We start from the raw sequence: 20,001 nt of genomic DNA, 5'->3' as shown, positions 1-20,001 counted from the left end.
TAATATCAGTGAAGTTCACTGACAAGTGTAAGACTGAGTTTCAGGGCAGAAAAAGGCAGCAGTTCCAAAGGTAACTGCTAACATTCTCCTCCATTGACCTGAACTGGTAGATCAGAGACGGAGTGGCCATGAAACGGTGGTGTTCCCCAATGCTCAGTGTTGGGATCAGCCCTATTTAGTATCTTCCTCGACAAACTGAGTGATGGGATCAAGTACACCCTCAGCAAGTTCACAGATGACACCAAGCTGGGTAGGAGTGTTGTTCTGCTGGAGGGTAGGAGGGTTCTGCAGAGGGATCTGGTCAGCTGAATCAGTAGGTTGAGGCCAATTGTGTGAGATTCAATATGGTGAAGTTCTGGGTCCAGCCCTTGGATCACAATAATCCATTGCAGCACTACAGGCAGGGGGAAGCGTGGTTGGAAAGCTGCCTGGTAGGAAGGGATCTGGGGTTGCTGTTGGACAGTGGCTGAACATTGGTCAGCAGTGTGCCCTTGGTGGCCAAGGCCAGTGGCATCCTTGGTTTATATCAAGAACTGTGTGGCCAGCAAGACCAGGGAGGTAACTGGTGAGGCCATACCCAAATCCTGTGTTCAGTTCTGGGTCCTTCACTTTTGTAGAGACACTGAGGTGCTGGAGCAAGTCCCAAGATGGACAATGAAGCTGGTGAAAGCTCTAGAGAGTAGGTCATATAAGGAGCAGCTGAGGCAGCTGGGGTTGTTTAGCTGGCAGAAAAACAGACTAAAGATCTTACTGCTCTGTATAACTACATGAAAGGAAGCTGTAGGAAACTGAGGGTTGGGCTTTTCCCCCAGGTAACAAATAACAGGATGAGAGGAAATGGTCTCAAGTCGTGCCAAGGGAGGTTTAGATTTCATATTTTAAAAAAAGAAAATATGGAAAGGTTTGTAAAGCATTGGAGCAGACAGCCCAGGAAAGTGGAGTCATCATCCCTGGATATACCATATCCCAGAGTCATAAGCCCTCTGGATATGACACTAAAGGACATGATTTAATGTTGAACAAAGTGGTAGTGGTAGATGGTTGGACTTGATTATTTCAAGAGTCTCTTCCAGCATTATGATTCCATGATTTTAAATAAGAGTAGTAATCAAGTACTACAAAGGCATCTGAAATGCCAAGGAACTAGGGAAATGGGATGCTGTAAAATATGCCACTGATACTTCTATTAAATGTAAAACGCAGCAAAACTCTAAAACCGAAGCTTAGTATAAGCACTTTGCCTCAATTCTGAATTTTAAATACTACTTCTAAGTATATGCTATAAACAGAGTCAGCTTGGAAAAAAATACTTTATCCTTTTCCTATGATTTAGAATAGAAAATAGCAAGACAGACACAATCAAATAAACCCAAATGAAATCAAGGTTTTCTGTGATTTAAAGTACTCTGATCAGAAAATGGCTTAATTTGATATTTAGTATATGTTCTGTGACTGAATTTTTCCATGTCAGACTTATGTGACAAAACAACATTAAGCGAAAGTGCTGGAAATAGGTTATTTGTGATACTTCCTTACATTCTATTAAGGGGGTTCTGGTCAGTGAACAGTCTACTCAGGAGGTGTATTTACTATACGTCCAGTATACCACTGATGGATATTACATATCACTTAATTATGGAATACTTTTACTGTCTTGCTAACTCTCAGTGAATTTTCTAAATGACAGTTGAAACCATGGGAAACTCTTGACTGAATCAACACTTTTGGAATTACCCTGCTATTTTTGACATTTGAATTTAATCCTGTGGTAGAGATTTGTTTTCCTAAGATGTAACAAAATGAGTTAAGGCCACCCTAAAGTAGGCACATGCAGATGTCTGAAGAACTTAAATGATTTATGACATGAGTTGAAGGACTAACCTAAGAAAAGAAAAATATCACATCAGAAATCTCAACAGGTTTTTTTAATATATAAAATAATTGCTACAGTAATACAGACATGAAATCCAAGATATTTCAGCTGTCTAGGATGCCAGATGTTAGATTCCAAAGCTAATGAAGTTTAGAGAACTCAAAGTTGTATCCTCTAGTGGACACTGGATCAGCCTTTTAGTTTATTAAGAACATGAAGTTTTAGGGAGTTGTAACATGAAAGTTTACATTCAGAGTGATACTAATACTAATCCTCCCACTGTATGGAAATGGTGAAAAGATGGTTACATTATCCCACAACTAGGTATTTCTAGATACTAGTACTGATTGTATTCAATGGTGTAAGCAGAGCTTTAGGTACTGTACCAAACAGACCTATCAATTAGAGTTCTCTTAAAATTGTGTTCAGAATCATGAGCGTGTAGGTCTTGAGTTGTTCCAAGGTGAAGTGTTTGACCTATGGCTAAAAAATATAAACTACCTTGTATAAATATAGAAGTTGCTTTTAAGCTCATGCTCTAAAGACTTTTCCTCACTGTTCTAAGGCTGAGTTATTTTAGAAACAGAATCAGAGCATCCAGGCTGGTTAGGCCACTTCAGATCTGAGGAAGGGAAAAATCCCCAACTGCTTTAGATGCTTGTTCTTTGCTTATGACATCTGGGGCTGGTGCTGCTGGAAGCCACTGTCCAGGAGCCCAGACTCCCTGAAATTTGTCCTCAGCTCTCCCACAAGGCTGCTGTTTGATTTCAATCCTGTAATTTTGAGCTCCTTTATGGTCAGCTGTGGTACAATACACTAGAAGGGTGGAGGTTGGGCAGTGGCTGTAGCCATGTTCATCATCAGTTACTACAACTGTGTCTGCGAGTAGAAAACTTGTCAAGACTTCCCCAAGGAGAGAAAACGTGAGTCCTTTTGCTTCAGATTTTTCCCTGGTTTTCCAGTCGTACAGAGATCCTTGCCAGCAGCAGATATGCTGAGCTTCTCCTGAGTTTCAGTGTGATGCTTTTGTCTTTCCCAGCAGCTCTGGCTGCTATTAAATTACCTCAGTACAGAGCCTGTCTTCCTTCATCACTAGCCAGGTTGTTCCCTTTTTTCTTCACAATTTATTCCTCTACAGTCTTATTCATAAAGGAAGAAGACTTTTTTCCACATAGTTTTAGGCTGATATGTATGGGTTGAAGAACACTTCAGTCCCATTAAAATCCATAGCTGTGGATTCTTGTAACTCATGGATGTGGAACTATGGCTATACTGCTACAGTTGATCACAAATACATGGCAAAGCAGATAAAACCACTTAAGTCATACCAGGACTGACTGGTTTTTCTGTGGCTATGAGGTGGAAAAATGTGCATTGAATTTCAGCTTTGGTCCATGGGAGACACTGCAGTAGCTTGGCCTGCTGTTGCGCAAGATGTGTTTCTTTGGAGTTAAGTGGTAATTTAAAGGATTATCCGCTGTCTTTTCTTCTCTGCTTTTTTGGTTTCTGCTCTGCCTATATTAACATCTGTTTCTAATTTTATCTTGGTTTTTTTTCATAATCTGTAACATAATTTTGACAACTGCTTTGATTGTGGATTGTCATTGACCCTTGCTGAAGAAACAGTTTCTTTATTAGCAAGAATGCATCATATAGCACTGCTGGAGTCAATAACTTTTTATCTAACTTTAGACCCCTACATTTGTGAAATGGTATCTGCAGTAATTTTCCATGGTCTTGACATATGTCAACATCTACTTTACCAATTATCTTCATCTATTTTTATGGTGAAAAGGGGCTGTTGCTATTGTGAGTCGAAGAATAATAGGCTAAGAAGATAGCTGAGGTTTTAATTGTGATCAAAAATGACACAAAATTCTTTTTAGGATGAGAAGTCAAATTTTTGAGGGTCTCACTTTGTGACTGAACATAGTTAGCAAGAGGTGTGTCAATAGTCTTCATCATCTTTCCTGCACTCCTGAGTAATGGCTTGCATCTCTTGTTCACTAACCTAGGTGCGGCCCTTGGATATTAATATGTCATCCTCACTTTACCCTAAGTCATTGACCTTTTGTTTTCATTACAAGGTGAAATGGAAAAACAGAATGTTGTCAAATTATACACTAAAGTAGAGCTGGTAGCACAGAAAACTTAATGACAGGACAACTAAGATGCTTATTTGTTTTATTAGAAACATAGAATCGTAGAATCATTTGGGTTGGAAAGGATATTAAAGATCATCTCGTTCCAACTCTCCTGCCATAGGCAAGAACACCTTTCACTTGACCAGGCTGCTCAATCCAATGAGTCCAATCCAACATGGCCTTGAACACTTCCATGGATGGGGGCATCCACAGCCTCTCTGGGCAACCTATTCAGTACCTTACCACCCTCTGAGTAAAGAACATTCACATTACCTAATATCCATCGAAACCTACTCTCTTTCTGTTTAAACCACTACCCCACATGCTAGACTGACTCCCTGATTGTGAGACCTTCCTATCCTTCCCATAGGTCCCCCTCGAGCAGGAAGGTTGAAATAAGATCTCCCCAAACACCTTTTCTAGGCTATACAATCCCAGCTGTCTCAGTTCTTCCTCATAGCAGAGGTTCTCAGCCATCTGACCGTCTTCGTGGCCTTCCTCTGCCTGTCTTATGCTGGGGAGGTGCTGCATCCAGAGGTGGATGCAGCACTCCAGAGGGTAAAGTAGAGAAGTATCTTCTGATATAGCCCAGCATACAGCTGGCTTTTTGGGATGTAAGTGAGAGTTGCTGGCTCATCTCCAGTTTTTCATCCACCCATATGCAAAGCTGCTCTCAATCCACTCATTTAACCTGTATTGAGGTTTAGGATTACCCTGACCCAGGTGCAGGACCTCACACTTGGTCTTGCTCACCTCATAACTCTGCCAATGTCCCTCTGGATGGCAGGCAAATGTCTAGATGGAATAGACTACAGAACATTTCAGCTGTAATGGAGCTACACTGACCACTGGAGGTACACTGTAACTGTTGGAGCAATTTTTTTCCCATGGCCTATTCTGGGACAGAATAGCACAGTCTCATATTTTGTCTCGGAGTGGGCTATCCTCAATTCTGTCCTTTTGTAGCAGGGTCTTTCAGAACTCACATGTAGGAGAGTTGAGGACCCTTAGGCAAGTAAGGAGTGAAGTGTGGCAGATGCAGCATGAGGCCGTCTGACTGGGAGGGAGGGAGGGTGCTTGCCCGGAGCAGTCTGTCTGCAGACAAACTCCGAGTGACTGCTGCATTGCTCTTCAGTGCCTGCTCTCCATGGGGTGAGGTAGCCCCTCTTGATCTGTTTACTGGGCATTACCTTCCATGTGCTCTGTGTGTGTGTTCTCTCTCTTTTTCTCTTTAATCTGTAGTGTTCCTGTGGCGCCTCCTCCCTTGTTATCTGAGGTGGAATTTACAGTTTCTTCTTACAGGTGTAGGACAGATGGAGGTGAAGGAGGCAGTACAAGGGTTACAGTTACAGTTTCAATTAGGAGTGGCAGCCGAAGGATCTCTTTTTCACAGACTCTAGATCCACACCTTCACATTGAATTTTGTCATAAAAGTCACAGATTCTGGTATGAAATTTGTAACTTACTTCAGAATTAGAAAACTTTTCACCCCAAGCATGTTTTTCTTCAAAATGGGAAGGAATACACCTTCAGCTTGGCTGTAACTTCTGCTGTATAGTAGTGGCATTTTCACATATTAGAATTGACACATTTTTAATAAATCTGAAATGTTTATATAAGCAGACCCTGTCATAGTATGTTTGAAAAAATTATCTTTTCCAACCAAGTTTGTATGTGAAAAGTCATGCTGCTTTGATAAATTGGTGGATTTTTTCCCCCGCCATGTAAGGTTTTTTTCATCTATCATATTTTATTTTCACAGTTAGAGCTCTGGGTAAGAGAGGTCTTACTGCAGCATATCTACATGAGGTTTTTTCCCCAAGAATTCTATTGAATCAATGAGGCTAAAAATGGTAGAAAGTAGTTTTGATTCATTTCATTAAGAGGTAACATTTCATTTCAAATAAATGTCACTTAAAGAGAAAAAGAGTGCTTGAATTAGCTCAGACAGTTTTATTGCCATAGCAGTATTCCATGCAGGTCTGTGAAGAAGAGCTGGATCATGCACAAAACAATACTATGAGTGCTGAATTGAGGAGACTGAAAAGGGTGATTTTTAAAAGTAGTTTGGTCTCCAGTCTGGCTTGGCTTTGATTTCTAGACACTTAGAAAATGGAACTTTTGAGGCTAAGGTCAATGGGAAAATGTCTTTTGTTACTTCTCAGTAAGTGTGACTTTATGGAAATGTTAAAATGAACTTCATTGTTTGCATAGACTCACCTTTTGGCAAGAAATGAGAATCTGTATAATTAATTATTCCAGAAATATTATTTTTATGTAAATGAGCTCCTTTCATACAGGATCAAACAAATCCAAAATATCCCAGGCATTCTACAGTAATTTGTGGATGAGTACCCATAAAATACTCAAAGGTAATGTGTTACAATAATAATATAACTTTTGAGTCTTGACCTTGTTTTCATTAATATAACCTAATGATTGTACAAGGTAGAGTAAACTATTCCATTTAAGTGGCAGTGATATTTTCGGTAAACAAAATTGTATGCATTGCCTTGTCAGATGAGTATATTGTCTTACAGTGATGTTTAAATTAAGTTCTAAAAGGTTGCATCAATATAACCTGAGAATAAAAACAATTCATCAGCAGATCTCAACATAAGGGATTTGCTAAACACCTTCCAGGCAGAGCTATAATTAGGACGGTGATCAGGCATGTGGGATGTTTCAGGTTACTCTGTCTAACATCCTGCACTGTCTCCCTCATTGCAGTGCATGGTCACTGACTGAGAGTGGTTAGTTTGACTTCCCCCTTTCACTCATGTGGCTATCTGTACTATACAAAATGAGTCCTAATGGTTTACACTAGGTTCGTCTAGTTTGAAGAAAAGGAGACTCAGAAGCAGCCTCACTGCCCTGTACAGCTTCCTGAGGAGGGGCTGGAGAGAGGGAGATGCTGGTCTCTTCTTCCTGGTATCCAGTGATGGGGGATGTGGGAATAGTTCAGGGGAAGTTCACACTGGACTTCAGGAGGCATTTTTGTACCAAGAGGTTGATCAAAGAGATCAGTCTTCCTAGAGACATGCTGGATGCCCCAGGCCTGTCAGCGTTTAAGACACATTTGGACGAGGCCCTCAATACTGTGCTTTAACTTCTGTTCATCCTTGAATTGATCAGGCAGTTGGACTAGATGATCAGTGTACCTCCATTACAGCTGAAATGTTCTGTAGTCTATTCCATCTAGACATTTGCCTGCACTACCTTTCCATATGCATCCTTAGGCGAATGTGTCGTTTGCCCATATCTTTATTTGTATGAAATTAAACAGCTATTTTACTTAGAGCAATTCTGTGCATACATAAAATTATCATTAAGTCATGTGGGAAGACAAGTTTTGTTTCTTTTACTGGGTTTGAGTCTGATCATACAAGCTGCACAGTCCTTCTGCAAAATTACTGTTTCATATGTTTCCCCTAATTTTGCTGGGAGCTGAGGAAATAGGAACTATGGGCAAATTCCAGCATGTAACAGGGGCATGCCCTGCAAGAGAGAGTCTTTTGTTAAAAGCTAGTGGAGAAAATACAGAAAAATATTTACCTATATTTCACTAAAATATAACCACCTACTATACTGCAGGCTTGCAGATTAGCTCAGTTGATACAAAATCTTGTACAAACACATGCATATATGTATACTGAATAATCTTTATGTGTCAAATGATGTATATTCCAGTTTATATAGGTATATATAAAATGGAAGTATGCAGTGCTGCAATGTTTATGATTGCTTGGACTGATAATATTCTCCATAATATTGTCTGAATTAAATGGAGAAAAGAAATTATTTGGGCTTTTTTTGAGGCAGCAATGCATACACCAGTCTCCACCAGTACTATGCTGCCTTTATATTTAAAACTTTTTATTGATCAGCAGATATTTGTCACTGAATAGGCAGTAATCAATGGAGACAACGTCGCAGTGAATGAGTAGAGAGTTTGGCTAAGAGTTTGTCTAGTCAGGAAAACTCCTTTCATTTTATCCATATGGAAATGGCATTCGGTTGCTGAAGTTCTTCTTTAACCTGTGTATTGCGCAGGCTTCAGGAATATGTTTACTTCTTTGGCTCCATTAAAAAGTAAGGGTGTTTTTCCAAAACTTCTCACAGTTGCTCATTGTAGTTCCTATAGAAGCCTTGACATGTGAGGGTCCCTGATGCCAAATTAGATGTCCTGGGTCTCTGATTTATGGCTCCTCTAGGCAATAGTAGTGTTGGTGAGTTCTTTCATTAATGTTCATGCATCTAAACTAAAGGCAGCAGTGGCAGAAGGTTTAATCCGCTTCAGCTGAGTCTGTCTCATTGGTTTGTCTTTTTGGACACTTCTGCAGCACTATCAGATCCTTAGATTCTGTTTGTGGTAGATTTAATTCCTCCCTGCAGACTCAAGATAGAAGTTACCAAGCGTGGCGTGATGTGCTCTGTGTGGTTTTGGCCTGTAAAATGTTGAAATTTGTTGACTTACAACTTTCTCAGGGTGGTTAACATACTCATGTGGTTAATCCCTTCAGCAAAGGGCAAATCAAGATAACAGTAAATATTCTTGCAGCATAGAAGCTTTAGACCTCAGTCAGCTGAACGTGTTTCTAGCACTGAGACCCAAATCTCATAATGAGACTTGGAAGGTGGATCTGTGTAAGCCCCGAAAGGAATGGTTGATTTTTCAGACCTGTTGAAGCTTTTTTGTCATCTACCCAGTGAGGTGGTGGAGTAATCATCCCTCAAAGAGTTCAAAAAAAGACTGGATGTGGCACTTGCTGCCATGATCTTGTTGAATTGTTAGAACATGGGCTGGACTTGATGATCTTATAGGTCTCTTCCAGCCTTGAATTTCTGTGATTCTGTGATTCTGTGACTAAATAATAGTAATGGAAGAGTAAATCCCATTGTCTGTGGCAGTCCAGGCAGGTGGGGAGTCAGAGACTAAACAATACATAGGATGCCAGTCTCTTTTTTTTTTATGTGTTGGTAGGCATGGGCTACCTGAAAAAAGAGAAGTTTTGAAGATCAACAAGCTGCTGTTGTGAGGGTCTGGAAAAGAAAGCATATATTAGCAGCAAAGGTCAGGAGAACAGGGTTCATTATTCAGTTCATTATTAGAAATCAGTCTTTTTCATGGAGGAGAGAGGTAGAGAGTCTTGTTGATCCCAGCTTAAAGCAGCCATTAGACTTAGTGCCTACCAAAGTCTTTTGATTTGACTTTCTTTGGCCTTTGCTCAGACATGCTTTGTGTACCCTACAGGCCTCCAGTCTCTGTTACATCCAACGGCCTGAGACCAATTAGTTGTCACCTCTTGTCACCTGGATTCAGTCAGATCTGAAGGGAGCAGTTAGCTCTTGTCATGTTGTGGGGAATTTCAAATGGTATTGGAAGAGGGGACAATAAGCAAGAGAGAAACAATGTCAAATTTCTCCATTCTTATAGAACCAGAAAGCGACTAATGATTGTTCCTAGAAGATTTAACAGAGAAACGAGTTTCAGTGTCGGTTCTACCCAACAGTCTGTGTTCTTAGGCTGCATAATTTAGCCTCTAGAAGAATACTTTTGATCCTGAAGTTAGTTCTTGGGAAGGAGAAAATTTCATTTCATCTTTATGAAGAAAACCATGAAAACCATCCAGTCTCTATAAGGACTGCTGTAAGAATCCTCTCTGGACAAATTCAGACATGTCTTTCTCCATGTTTTTCTGACCAAGAAGTAGAGGCCAGAATGTTATGGTATGTTCTACCTAAGGATTTGAAGTTCTGCTGTGAATGCACAGTACAGAGATTAGCCTGCTAAAGAAAAATATTAATACTGTCTCTGACCAGTGACAAATATGTGAGCTGAAAGTAACTTCTTTGATATATTTTTATGTTTGTGTGCATACACAGATATTCAAACATCGCAAATAAAAGGTGCAAAGTTGGCTGCTAGGAGAAGACGACTGTCTTACTTGGAGAGATGTGAATTAATTTTTGTAGCTATATCCCTTGAAACAATTCAGCATAAATATATAAGCTGCTAGATGTGTGTGAATACAGCATGGGCTTTTTCTGTGGTTAGTTAATATTATTGACATTTATTGAAACTAGCTCCCTTTTAGAATAGCTAATACAGAAATAGCTGCAGAGTCCCCTCTGATCTAAGGTTGATGTCACTTTTGGTGTTGCCTTCCTTTGGATGTGTCATGAATGTTTGAAGAGGTGTCAGACACACAAAAATAACTTTCAGATTTTTAACCCCTAAATTTCTTTTCCTGTTTCAAACTCATTTTTGTGTTTGTTTTAATTAGAGCTGTTGCTCAGTATCACGCTGTTGCTCAGTATCCAGTATCCTGTTTCTCACAGGGGAGTGCTTAGTAAAATAAAATTCCAGAGTGCCTCTCTGAGACAATCTTGACACTTTACTTAAAATGAAGTTTAATTCTGGGGGGGAGTTTTTTCTCTCTGAGTTGTGAAGATGATTTAGATATTGGTCTAAAAGCAAAACTTTTGAATGTATTTTTTAATGTTTTTGTTTTCTGGAAGAGAAAGATAGAAATAAAAACAAACTCATCCTTTTAGAAATGCACTTAATTCTTCATTGTAATATGCTGTTAGATTTTGTGTAGGAGTTTTTAAAAATTCAAGAGAAGAGTCAATCTGGGAAAGAAAAATTGGAAAAATAATAGTATTTAAAAGGTAATACCCAATGAAGTCCTTCTAGCAGGGTATTTAAGCAATTGTTTGGGTAGATTTGTAATGCTAGCTAAATTGAATGTATTCCTTAGTGAACAGTATTTCAAGATGATCTGCACAATTTCTACTGCCAAAATGAACTCTTTAATACGAAATATGCCTTGGAGTGTGGTAATGAGAACAATCCCAAGTTTTTGCACATTTCTTGATAATCTCCACAGAACTGTAACATTCTCCGTATGTTTTCCTGGTTGGCAGGTGGAGTGGATACAACAGCAGGTGGTTAAAAGAAGGATAAAGAGGGATTATAAGCCTGGTGGTACCCAATCCACTTATTTCAATGATCCCAAGTGGCCAAGCATGTGGTACATGGTAAGTACATGTAGGGTCATTGACTCCGTTTAATGCTAATGTTTAGTTGTCTGGTTTGATATTATGAAAAGGGGAGGAAGAGTATGTTCAGAAAAAGCAGATTTGGGGATTATTATGTAGCTAATAAAAGTCTGTTAACTCCTTAGAAGTATTAAAAAGAATTTGTGGTGAGCCGTGCAGTAGGAAGCATTTACTGATGCATTTATTCATTAATTATTCCTATGGAAAGATATCTTACTTACTTGAGGATAAATAAGCAATGAGAATGGAAGAACTTAGCCACAACGTGTGAGAACCCACTTGTATTTAATACATAATTCAGTGTCCCTAACATAAATGTATTTTGCCCTGAAACAGAAGTCCACCCGCACTGACCATTCATTTCCTGTCTGACAGAAGTTGTATTTTTCAAAAAAAAAGTTTGTTTTTTTTTTTTTTTCCTAATAAAATCACAGTTAAAGTCTGGAGAGAAACTTTGTACTTATGATGTTTTAAAAAACATCCTCATTTTTGCCAGGTGAAAACCTTAGCATTACAGAATGGTTTGGGATGAAAGAGACCTTTAAAGGCCTTCTAGTCCAACCCACCTTTCAATGAGCAGGAGCATCTTAAGCTAGATCAAGTTGCTCAGAGCCACATTCGACCTGATCTTGAATGTTTCTAGTGATAGGGGACCTACCAGATCTCTGGGTTACCCAGTCCAGCATTTTACAACTCTTCTTGTAAACAATTTCTTCCTTAATTCTAACCTGAATCAACCCTCATTTGGTTTAAAGCCATTGCCCCTTGTCCTATAGCAACAGGTGCTGCTAAAAAGTTTGTCCTCATTTTTCTTAGTGATCCTCCTACAAATATCGAAAGGCTGCAGTAAGGTCTCCCTGGATCCTTCCCAGGAAAAACAAGCTTAATTCTCTCAGTCTTTCTTCATAGGACAGGTGCTCTGATAATAGATAATTACAGCAGTTGCCTCTAATTTTATCAGGAAGATAGCAGTCCCTATTTAAAAAATAGTTGTGTTGTCTAGCCACACTACCCACAGCTGTGCCAGAATTGCCAGTGTAACACTGAACAGACTTTAGAGCATCAAATGGACTTCACTGCTTTTTTGTACAACTTTCATAATTCCTCATTTCTGTCCCAGTGGAAAAAAAATCCTTACTTTCAAACCTTCTGGGAAGAGACCATTCCTGAATGATTGCATTTACATCCACTGATAACTCTGTGTATTTGCAACATCACTAGTGATAGTGGTTTGATGACATTTTGTTGAAAGAGATGAGTAAAGTATTAGTGAACATGCTATCTCATCAGGGTGAATAGCTAAAAATATGTGAGTGGATTGACTTTAGGACTGACTTGAGACATAAAAGATATCCTCATATGACTGTGTTTATGATTGTTACCATAGCTGCTTTTGTTAATCTTTCTTAGCTTTATAAGATGAAGGGGAAAAAATGAGTTCAAGGTTGGTTAATGGTTTTAGTCTTTGCTGTGCTGGAAGAGGTTTTTAGGTTACTGGCTGCAGACATGTTGTTGAGAAAGTAGTAAGAGTAACAAGAAATTACTCTTGAGTAATTTCTTGAGAAAGTAATAAGTAAACTATCATATAGAGGGTTGTATTTTGATTAATAAGTAACTTTGTTGTGGGCTAAGACTGATACCTTTGCCCATTGAACTGGCACAATTTCTAACAAGGCCATAAGTGCAGTTCAGATTTGTTGACAGAAGTCCTGTTATTCAAAGACTTTGTCAAGCCATACCTGATTAATGTTTTTCCTCTCCAAGGCTTTTCTTCACAAGTACCACTTCTTGTAATTTTCATTTTCTAGGCTAGAAATAATAAATTTATTTATTTTTGTGTGTTATCCATGGCAAGAAGTTGCAAGAGAATCAGGCATTCTTTCTCTTTTGAGCCATCACAGCACTTCAGAGAAAGAAAAAGTTATTTTCTTCTGACTTCCCTCCCTCAAAGCAGGGAAAGTTGAACAAAACCCAACCATCTTTAGCATAACTTCTGAATCTTCAGGCATCTGTGCTTAAGAGTAAAATAGAATATTTTTATAGACTAATTAGCATATGAAACTTAACTAATCCAACTGTTACTCAAATGCCCTACAGAATCAGGTCCAGTTTGATCAGAATGGACTGATATCAAAGGAAAAAAAAAATCACTAGTTAGCATCCTCTTCAAAATTTTTGCCATTCCCAGAGCTCAGCTACCTTTGTACCATCATGTTAAATCTAATAAATTTCTTCTCTTCCACTGGTGTTGACAAAATAACCTTTTAGCCAATAGCTGGATGAACTATATACAGTCAGTTTGACGATTTTGGCTGAAAGAGGTTGGAGTCAGTTGTTCCGTATTTTTTTCAACTTGGAGCTAACAATAAGCAGAATGACTGAGGTAACTTTGTGCCTAATCAATTTCACTGTACCTGCCAGTTGTTTAAATGAATTTCTTTATCTAATCTGCAGAGGAAACTATAGAATGTAAATATATATATGTTTAAAAAAGAGAGGAAGTAAATATATTTAAAAAATAGAAATACATGCAAAGTTGTGGTTAATATAAATAACTTTGGTAGATTTCAGTCAGAGTACTGTTGTTGACCATTTCTTTTTATTCCCAACTTCAAGAACAGCTCCATAGTGTTAGGCTGAAACTGGAATCACACAGGCATAGAGGCACAGATTTCTACAGTTGTAGTTTACCTCTGCTGTGATGATGGGCTCCACTGGATGGGGTTTTTAAAAATAAGAAAAACATTTTGGATAAGCATAATGAAAACACTATTTTTTTTTTTAACTTCTGAAAACATACTCAAATAGAAGTTGGTAAACCTAAGAAAACATACAGTGCTTGGCTGTGCTGTTTCTCTGACAGGTTATGAGACCTAGTTCTGTGGGGTTTTCACAGAACTGGAGTGAAAGGAGAAGCAGATCAACAATTGTGAGGTGTTTTGGGTGTTCAGGGTGGAAGAGAATTATAGCAGCAAGGCACAGTAAAACCATGCGACTGAGCCATAGTGGAAATGAACATTTACCAGTTACTTGGTGAATAATAATAAAGTAAGTTATTGAACCAAACAGCTATTGTTGTGCAATTACAGAAGTAGAGTGATAGACTCTACATCTATAATTGTGCAACAATAGGGTTTTTAGAAAGTTGTTGAAGGTAAAAGATTTGCTGAGAAGCCTCATCAGTCAGTATTTATTGGTCATCAATCATCACATTTTTTGGTATATTTGCACTGTAGCATTTCTGATGTAAACAGGCGAAATGTACTTTATACCGCTATTGAGAGCAGGCCACACAAGCTGGTGTGTACTGAATTACTTGCATGTAGGGCTTGTTGCTTGAGCTCTAATGCTGAAACCAATACCTAGGGAAAATTGCTTACTTTTCACTTTCAGTGGGGATTGTGAAGCATGCATTGCTTTGAGCTTCCATGAAGTGTCTGGTGAATCCAGTTACCTCATTTCTTTAGAAAATTCCTCCAGTATGCTACATAGTGCTCTCCAGTTATAGTTGTGAGTTCCCAGGTGAGCTGTTCATTCACAGGGAGGGACAGACCCTCTGCTCTGATACAGTATAGTTGACTCTGGATGGCAGCCAGAGCAGGACTAATAAACCTTTCTCGGTAGTGAGTAATGTGAGTTTGCGAAGGTCCTGTAGCCATGAAATAAGGTGGAGGTGACGAGTTAGACAGGTGTGTTGCCTCCCTTGTGCTGCTCATGACGTCTGTAGGAAGTTGGCTTACCTTGTGCCTCTCCTCCCAACTCAAGCAAGTGGCAGAGCAGAGAAAAAGATTTTACTTCCCTGGCCTTGTCCTTAATGAGGACACCTATGGTGGATGGGACTGTGAAAGGAGTGAGAGGGACAAAGGAAGGAGTCACAGAAGCCTGATAAGATGGACTGGAAAGAAGCCAAGGGAGAAGGAGAGGTCACAGTAGGTCTGAGTGCTGGCCCAGGTACAGGGAGGCAGAACTCAAGGAAGAATTTCCTTGAGTTTTCCTTGAATTTTACCTGCCATATGCTAACACCGCAGCAAATGAATACATGTCACTCTCCTTTACGACCTCCTAAAAGTTTGTTTGAGAACTAAGGAAAAGCCTCACTCTTTTTATTGCCCTCCCAAGTACTGTTCTCTCCTTTCATCTGTGCAGTGGAAGCCAAATGGTTGTTCTTTCTGAGTTGGCACGGCATGCTTGAAAGTGTTTTGAGTATTTTGTAACTTGGTTTGGTTGTTGCATGCACTTTCATATTTTTGGGTTTTATTGCATGAGAAGATCAAGCTTTTGGTGTTCTGTAAAATTCAGAAGATGATCTGTGGCTTAACTTCAGCAGAAGTGCTGCTCAAAAGAACCCTCTGCCTGCCACACATTACTTTGCAAATCTGCCTGTGGAAACACATATTTTGTTGTTCTGTGTGGACAAGGCAGAACAATAACATGAAATCAAGTAATTCATAATTTGACCTGAATTAATTTCCCTTTGGAAACACTTTAGGTAATCAAAAAGCCTATAGAAGTGGATTTATCCACGCCTGCTGAAAAAAGATTATGAATGCAGATAGTTTAGCAAGATTAGCAAATAGTTTGAAGGCAGAACAGACTAGATAGGCTTCTTGGTTTGTTCCTTTGGGATATAGTTCTCCTGGATAAGCACACCTGGAAATGCCCAGAAAACAAAAAATGGAAGCCAGCACCTTCTGGGGGTTGTGCCAGCATTTTCACTGAAGCAAGAAGAAGCAATACCAAAATTCCTTCCACACTTGCTTTGGGAGAGCTTTTCCTGTGTGTCAGAGATTTAGTAATACATCATACAGCAAAAGCACACATTCTTCTGCCTACTTACTACTATTGTATCTTCAGAGGCAGAGCATCCACTCTTATCTTTATGGAATTTATTTGACATGATTTTTTTTTTTTATAAGCAGCAACTGAGTTACATTAAGAAACTGTAGGTACTTGTTTGTATAATATTCTTCGTGAAATATCACTTGTGTATAATACTGTGTTTTTCTGCACTGCCTTTTTCTGAGTAGTTTTTGCAGTTAGTAAAGAAATGATAATGCCTCAAAATCTTTGCTGAATTTCTAACAATATTTGAAAAATATCTGATTTTAGCTTTTGTATGTCATACTGGGACACATTCTGCTAGATTTCAGTTTTTATCTTACATTGCACTTCAGCAGGAAAACCACTGATATAAACAGAGATGCGTAATTTCCTGGAAGTACATTTTTCCTCTTTACAAAGGAGAAGGAATTACTGCTTTCTAAGAGCAGTTTTCAGGAGCAGCTGCTTAGTTAACTATCTGCTTTTCAGATTTTTAAAAATCAAAATTAAGTAACGCCAAATAGCAAAACAATTTCTTATGCCACACAGTACTGAATAATCTATTAATTTACTAAAAAAGGGAGAGGTAATTTAATTAATAGAAAAAATTCTGATTTGTTTCAAACTTTATATCTTGTTTCGCTGTTGTTCACATACTAAAATTGCAGATACTTCTGGAAAAGTGTATCTACTTAACTAATATTTTATACATTATTTCACCTAAAGAACAAGCATCAGGAATTCCAAAATTACCAAAATACACAACGACAGTGTAGAATTAATTCTGAGGCTTGCCTGTCTTGTGGTCTGATTGATAAAAAATTAAATAGTGTGACATATGCAAGTGTAAGGCAATTTCCTAACTGTTCAGTCCATAGGATCAAGGAGAGTCTGAATAATGCTTTTGATCATATGATTTAGGTACTATTGCGAGGGGCAGGAAGTTGAATTTAATAATTCTTGTGGGTTCCTTCCAACCTGAGATATTCCATGATTCTTTGAGGAGAGCTTGATCTGTGTCAAAGAAGAAACTGGAGAACAATATTTGGCTCTAGAATGTTACGTCTTGTACTGGTCATTAAAAATCAGTATGCCCATTTTAACTGAAGACACATTCCATATAGAGCCCATGGAGTGAGGTCATCAACACTCCAGCTTTCCAGATTCCAGCATCTATGTTCAATTGTGTCTTCCTTTATATCACATGAGCAAATGTTGTGACTAAAATTACCAGTTTGCAGAGCACCTTAGCTCTTGCTGAGCCTTTTTCAGCATTAATTTATGCACATTTTTTGTCCATGTTTTTAAAAAACCCACAAAGCGGATGGAAAGCACCCCCCATCCCCCAACAACAGAGGAAGCAAATGCACTGAGGACAGACACTCCAATAAAGTGCATTCTGCACTACTTCATTAAATGTAGGTCACCCTTGGCATTACTTTTAGATAATTCTGATGTAGTGAAATATCTGCTGTGCATTACTTCTGCTACTCTAGCCCTGTGGATAGGATTTTCTTCCCAACCAACAAAGAGCAGATAGCAGGAGAGACTACCAGTACACAAATTCTATCGGCACCATTTTGGAAAGAAGTCCAGCAGCTGTTTGCATATCTGCATGACTTCTAATAAGTTTTGATGAAAATTAATCTGAATAAATTAAGTAAGCATTTTGTACAGGACACTGACAGAGCAGGACCTCAAGTCTCCTCAAGGAAAGGCAGGGAGAGTTCTTTGAAAAATACTCCAATTCTAGTGTGTAGAGCAATATAGGCAGTATCTATGTTTACTCTTTTGCTGAGATTATAAATTCTGCAGAACTGGCTGTTTCAAAATGAACTCATTTCCAGCTAACAGCAGAAAAGAATGTGGTCAGGGAGAGGAAATGTGCAGGAATGAAGAGCCTCAGATATCCCCAAGAGATTAAAGTGTGAATCGTTTAAGGTATTAATACTACTTTTGTCTTACCCTTTCTATAGTGATAGAGTTCACTAAATCATGAATAGCATGCTATCTAAGCATCTTTCCTGTCTTCATTGATTTTTATGTGAATTTCTAACAAAAAAGTAAGTTTTTTTCAGTTTTCAAAACAGTTTGAAACTATATTAAACCCATGTAGTATAAACACAGTCGCTTAATGACCAGCAGATACATGATAGACTAAATATGAAGTGTATCACAGGGTTTTCCCTCTCCTGTGTCTTCTGTTTATTAATAAACTAAAGACAGTTTATTAATAAACAGTGAACTAATGTTTGGGAGTAAAAAACTCCTGGTTTGGGTTTTATGAATACCAGCTCCTAATCATACAATTGTATTTGGAGCCAGAAATCCCATTTAGAAAAAAAATAACATAAGTTAAGCACAGAAAAAGCATTTCTGAAGTTACAAAAAACTCTTCCATAGCCTGGTTGAAGTTTGAATCACTTTTTCTCATTATAAGTCTCCTGGTCTGGCTGAAAATAAGCTGTTGAGGAAAGTTTGTTAAATGCAAGCTTTCACATGCTATGTTTGGATGAGCTTTATATGATACCAGCTGCTGAAGCACTAAAATCCATATAACCTTTATTAACTAGGACCTCGTCTACACATGAATTGAAATGCAGATTAAGAAATTAATGTAGCCCACTTAGAAAGTGTTACAGCCCTTACATCTTGGTAAGGAGTCAGTCTGCTTAGAGAAAATATGATTCTGAAAAGAAAAATCCCAGTTCTTGTAGGCCTCTGAATTGGTGCTGGAGAATCAACACCCTTTTCTGATGATGAAATTTCCCAAAACAGCACACAAGCTTGAGGCTCTGTGTTCACATCCTACCACCTACAGTATCTTTACCCCTAGCTCCTCAATCCTGTCTCCATGCTTTGCATCATCTCTTATGAATGACAGAGAAAAAACAAAATAAGAAACAAGCAAACAAAAAACCCTAACTAACTAAAGAAAAAACACCAACAAAAACCTCAAAAGAAACTAAACGAAGATAGATCAAAATTTTCACTAACAACACTGAGGAGTTGGATTGGTCCAGCTTTCTTGGGGATCTTGACCCTCAGTTTAGGTAGCTATCTTGTTAGTTTTGATTTAATTATTAGATCTATTTGCTACTCTTAGGTGGTTGTCCTTTTTACATAATTTCCTCCTGCAATTTCTATCTGCTCCCACTCCAGACTGGTGATGGCATACTATATAAGAGGGTAAAAGTATTCTGAAATTGAAAGCATTATTCTACTTTGCGCCTGTCCTTTAAAAATGTTTGCCTAAACACACCATAACATTGACCCATTGTCATTGATAGTGACCAGTGAGAGGAAAGCAAGTTCTGAAAGGTTCCTGCCTTTTAAATCCACTCATACTGGCATGAGATGTGGTCTGTTTTCACTGTCTGGCTGCTGCTGCTCCACCAGTATTCAAAAATTGCAAGTATTGATCTCACTAGTGATACCCAAAGACCACATTGTGCATTATGTGAACTATAACCACAGACACATTCTGATTCTAATTCAGTATTTATTCTTCTGAATTAATCTACATGGGTGGCCAAATGCACTTTTTAAGCTTGGTTTGTTACGATGCCAAGGCCTAGAAAATATCTTCAGTGTTTTCAATATTTGAATGATTCACACACAAGATTTGTCCCATGGTCTAATAGGAGAAATCAAACTATGCCTGAGCCATGCATCTCTTCTAATCTCCTGGCATGCAGAAGTTCTAAATACGAGTGTGAGCATGAGGGGAATGGAGGTTATGACCCATGTTGCCTCCAGGCAGGCACCAAGCAGCAGAGGTCTCCTTATGCAGTCGTGTTCTTTGGGGAAGGACAGGGACAATTTACATGTCAGTAGATGCGTTTAGATTTTAAGAATAATAATAATTTAAAAATTCTAACTTATCAGTTATTCTAAGTTATTTTTCTTGTAGGCATTTGTCAGTAGGGATACTACTTGGAAATGGATTCATACAGGAAAATTCAATTAGAAGGACTGCATGCAATGACATATGAGGTGAATTTTCCCCATTTGTCCTTTTGGTGGCAAGGAGATTCTAATCATGCTGCATGTATTTGTTCATTTCATTCATGTGTTACATTGAGAGAGACAAGAAGG

The 20,001-nt window shown here is 38.6% G+C and overlaps 1 protein-coding gene across 2 annotated transcripts in view; it reads left to right on the top strand.

The window, feature by feature from the left end:
• The window catches only part of PCSK5 (proprotein convertase subtilisin/kexin type 5), a 226,290-nt gene that overhangs the window by 36,434 nt on the left and 169,855 nt on the right, over positions 1 to 20,001 (top strand). For both annotated transcript variants that reach the window (XM_059491816.1, XM_059491817.1), the window contains exon 3: positions 10,948 to 11,061. In XM_059491816.1, coding sequence (XP_059347799.1) covers positions 10,948 to 11,061 — 114 coding nt within the window. The remainder of the gene's footprint in view (positions 1 to 10,947; positions 11,062 to 20,001) is intronic.

This window comes from Ammospiza nelsoni, chromosome Z, assembly GCF_027579445.1.
Source record: "Ammospiza nelsoni isolate bAmmNel1 chromosome Z, bAmmNel1.pri, whole genome shotgun sequence".
In the NCBI taxonomy this organism is placed as follows: domain Eukaryota; kingdom Metazoa; phylum Chordata; class Aves; order Passeriformes; family Passerellidae; genus Ammospiza; species Ammospiza nelsoni.
This window is presented reverse-complemented; position numbering and strand designations above follow the sequence as displayed.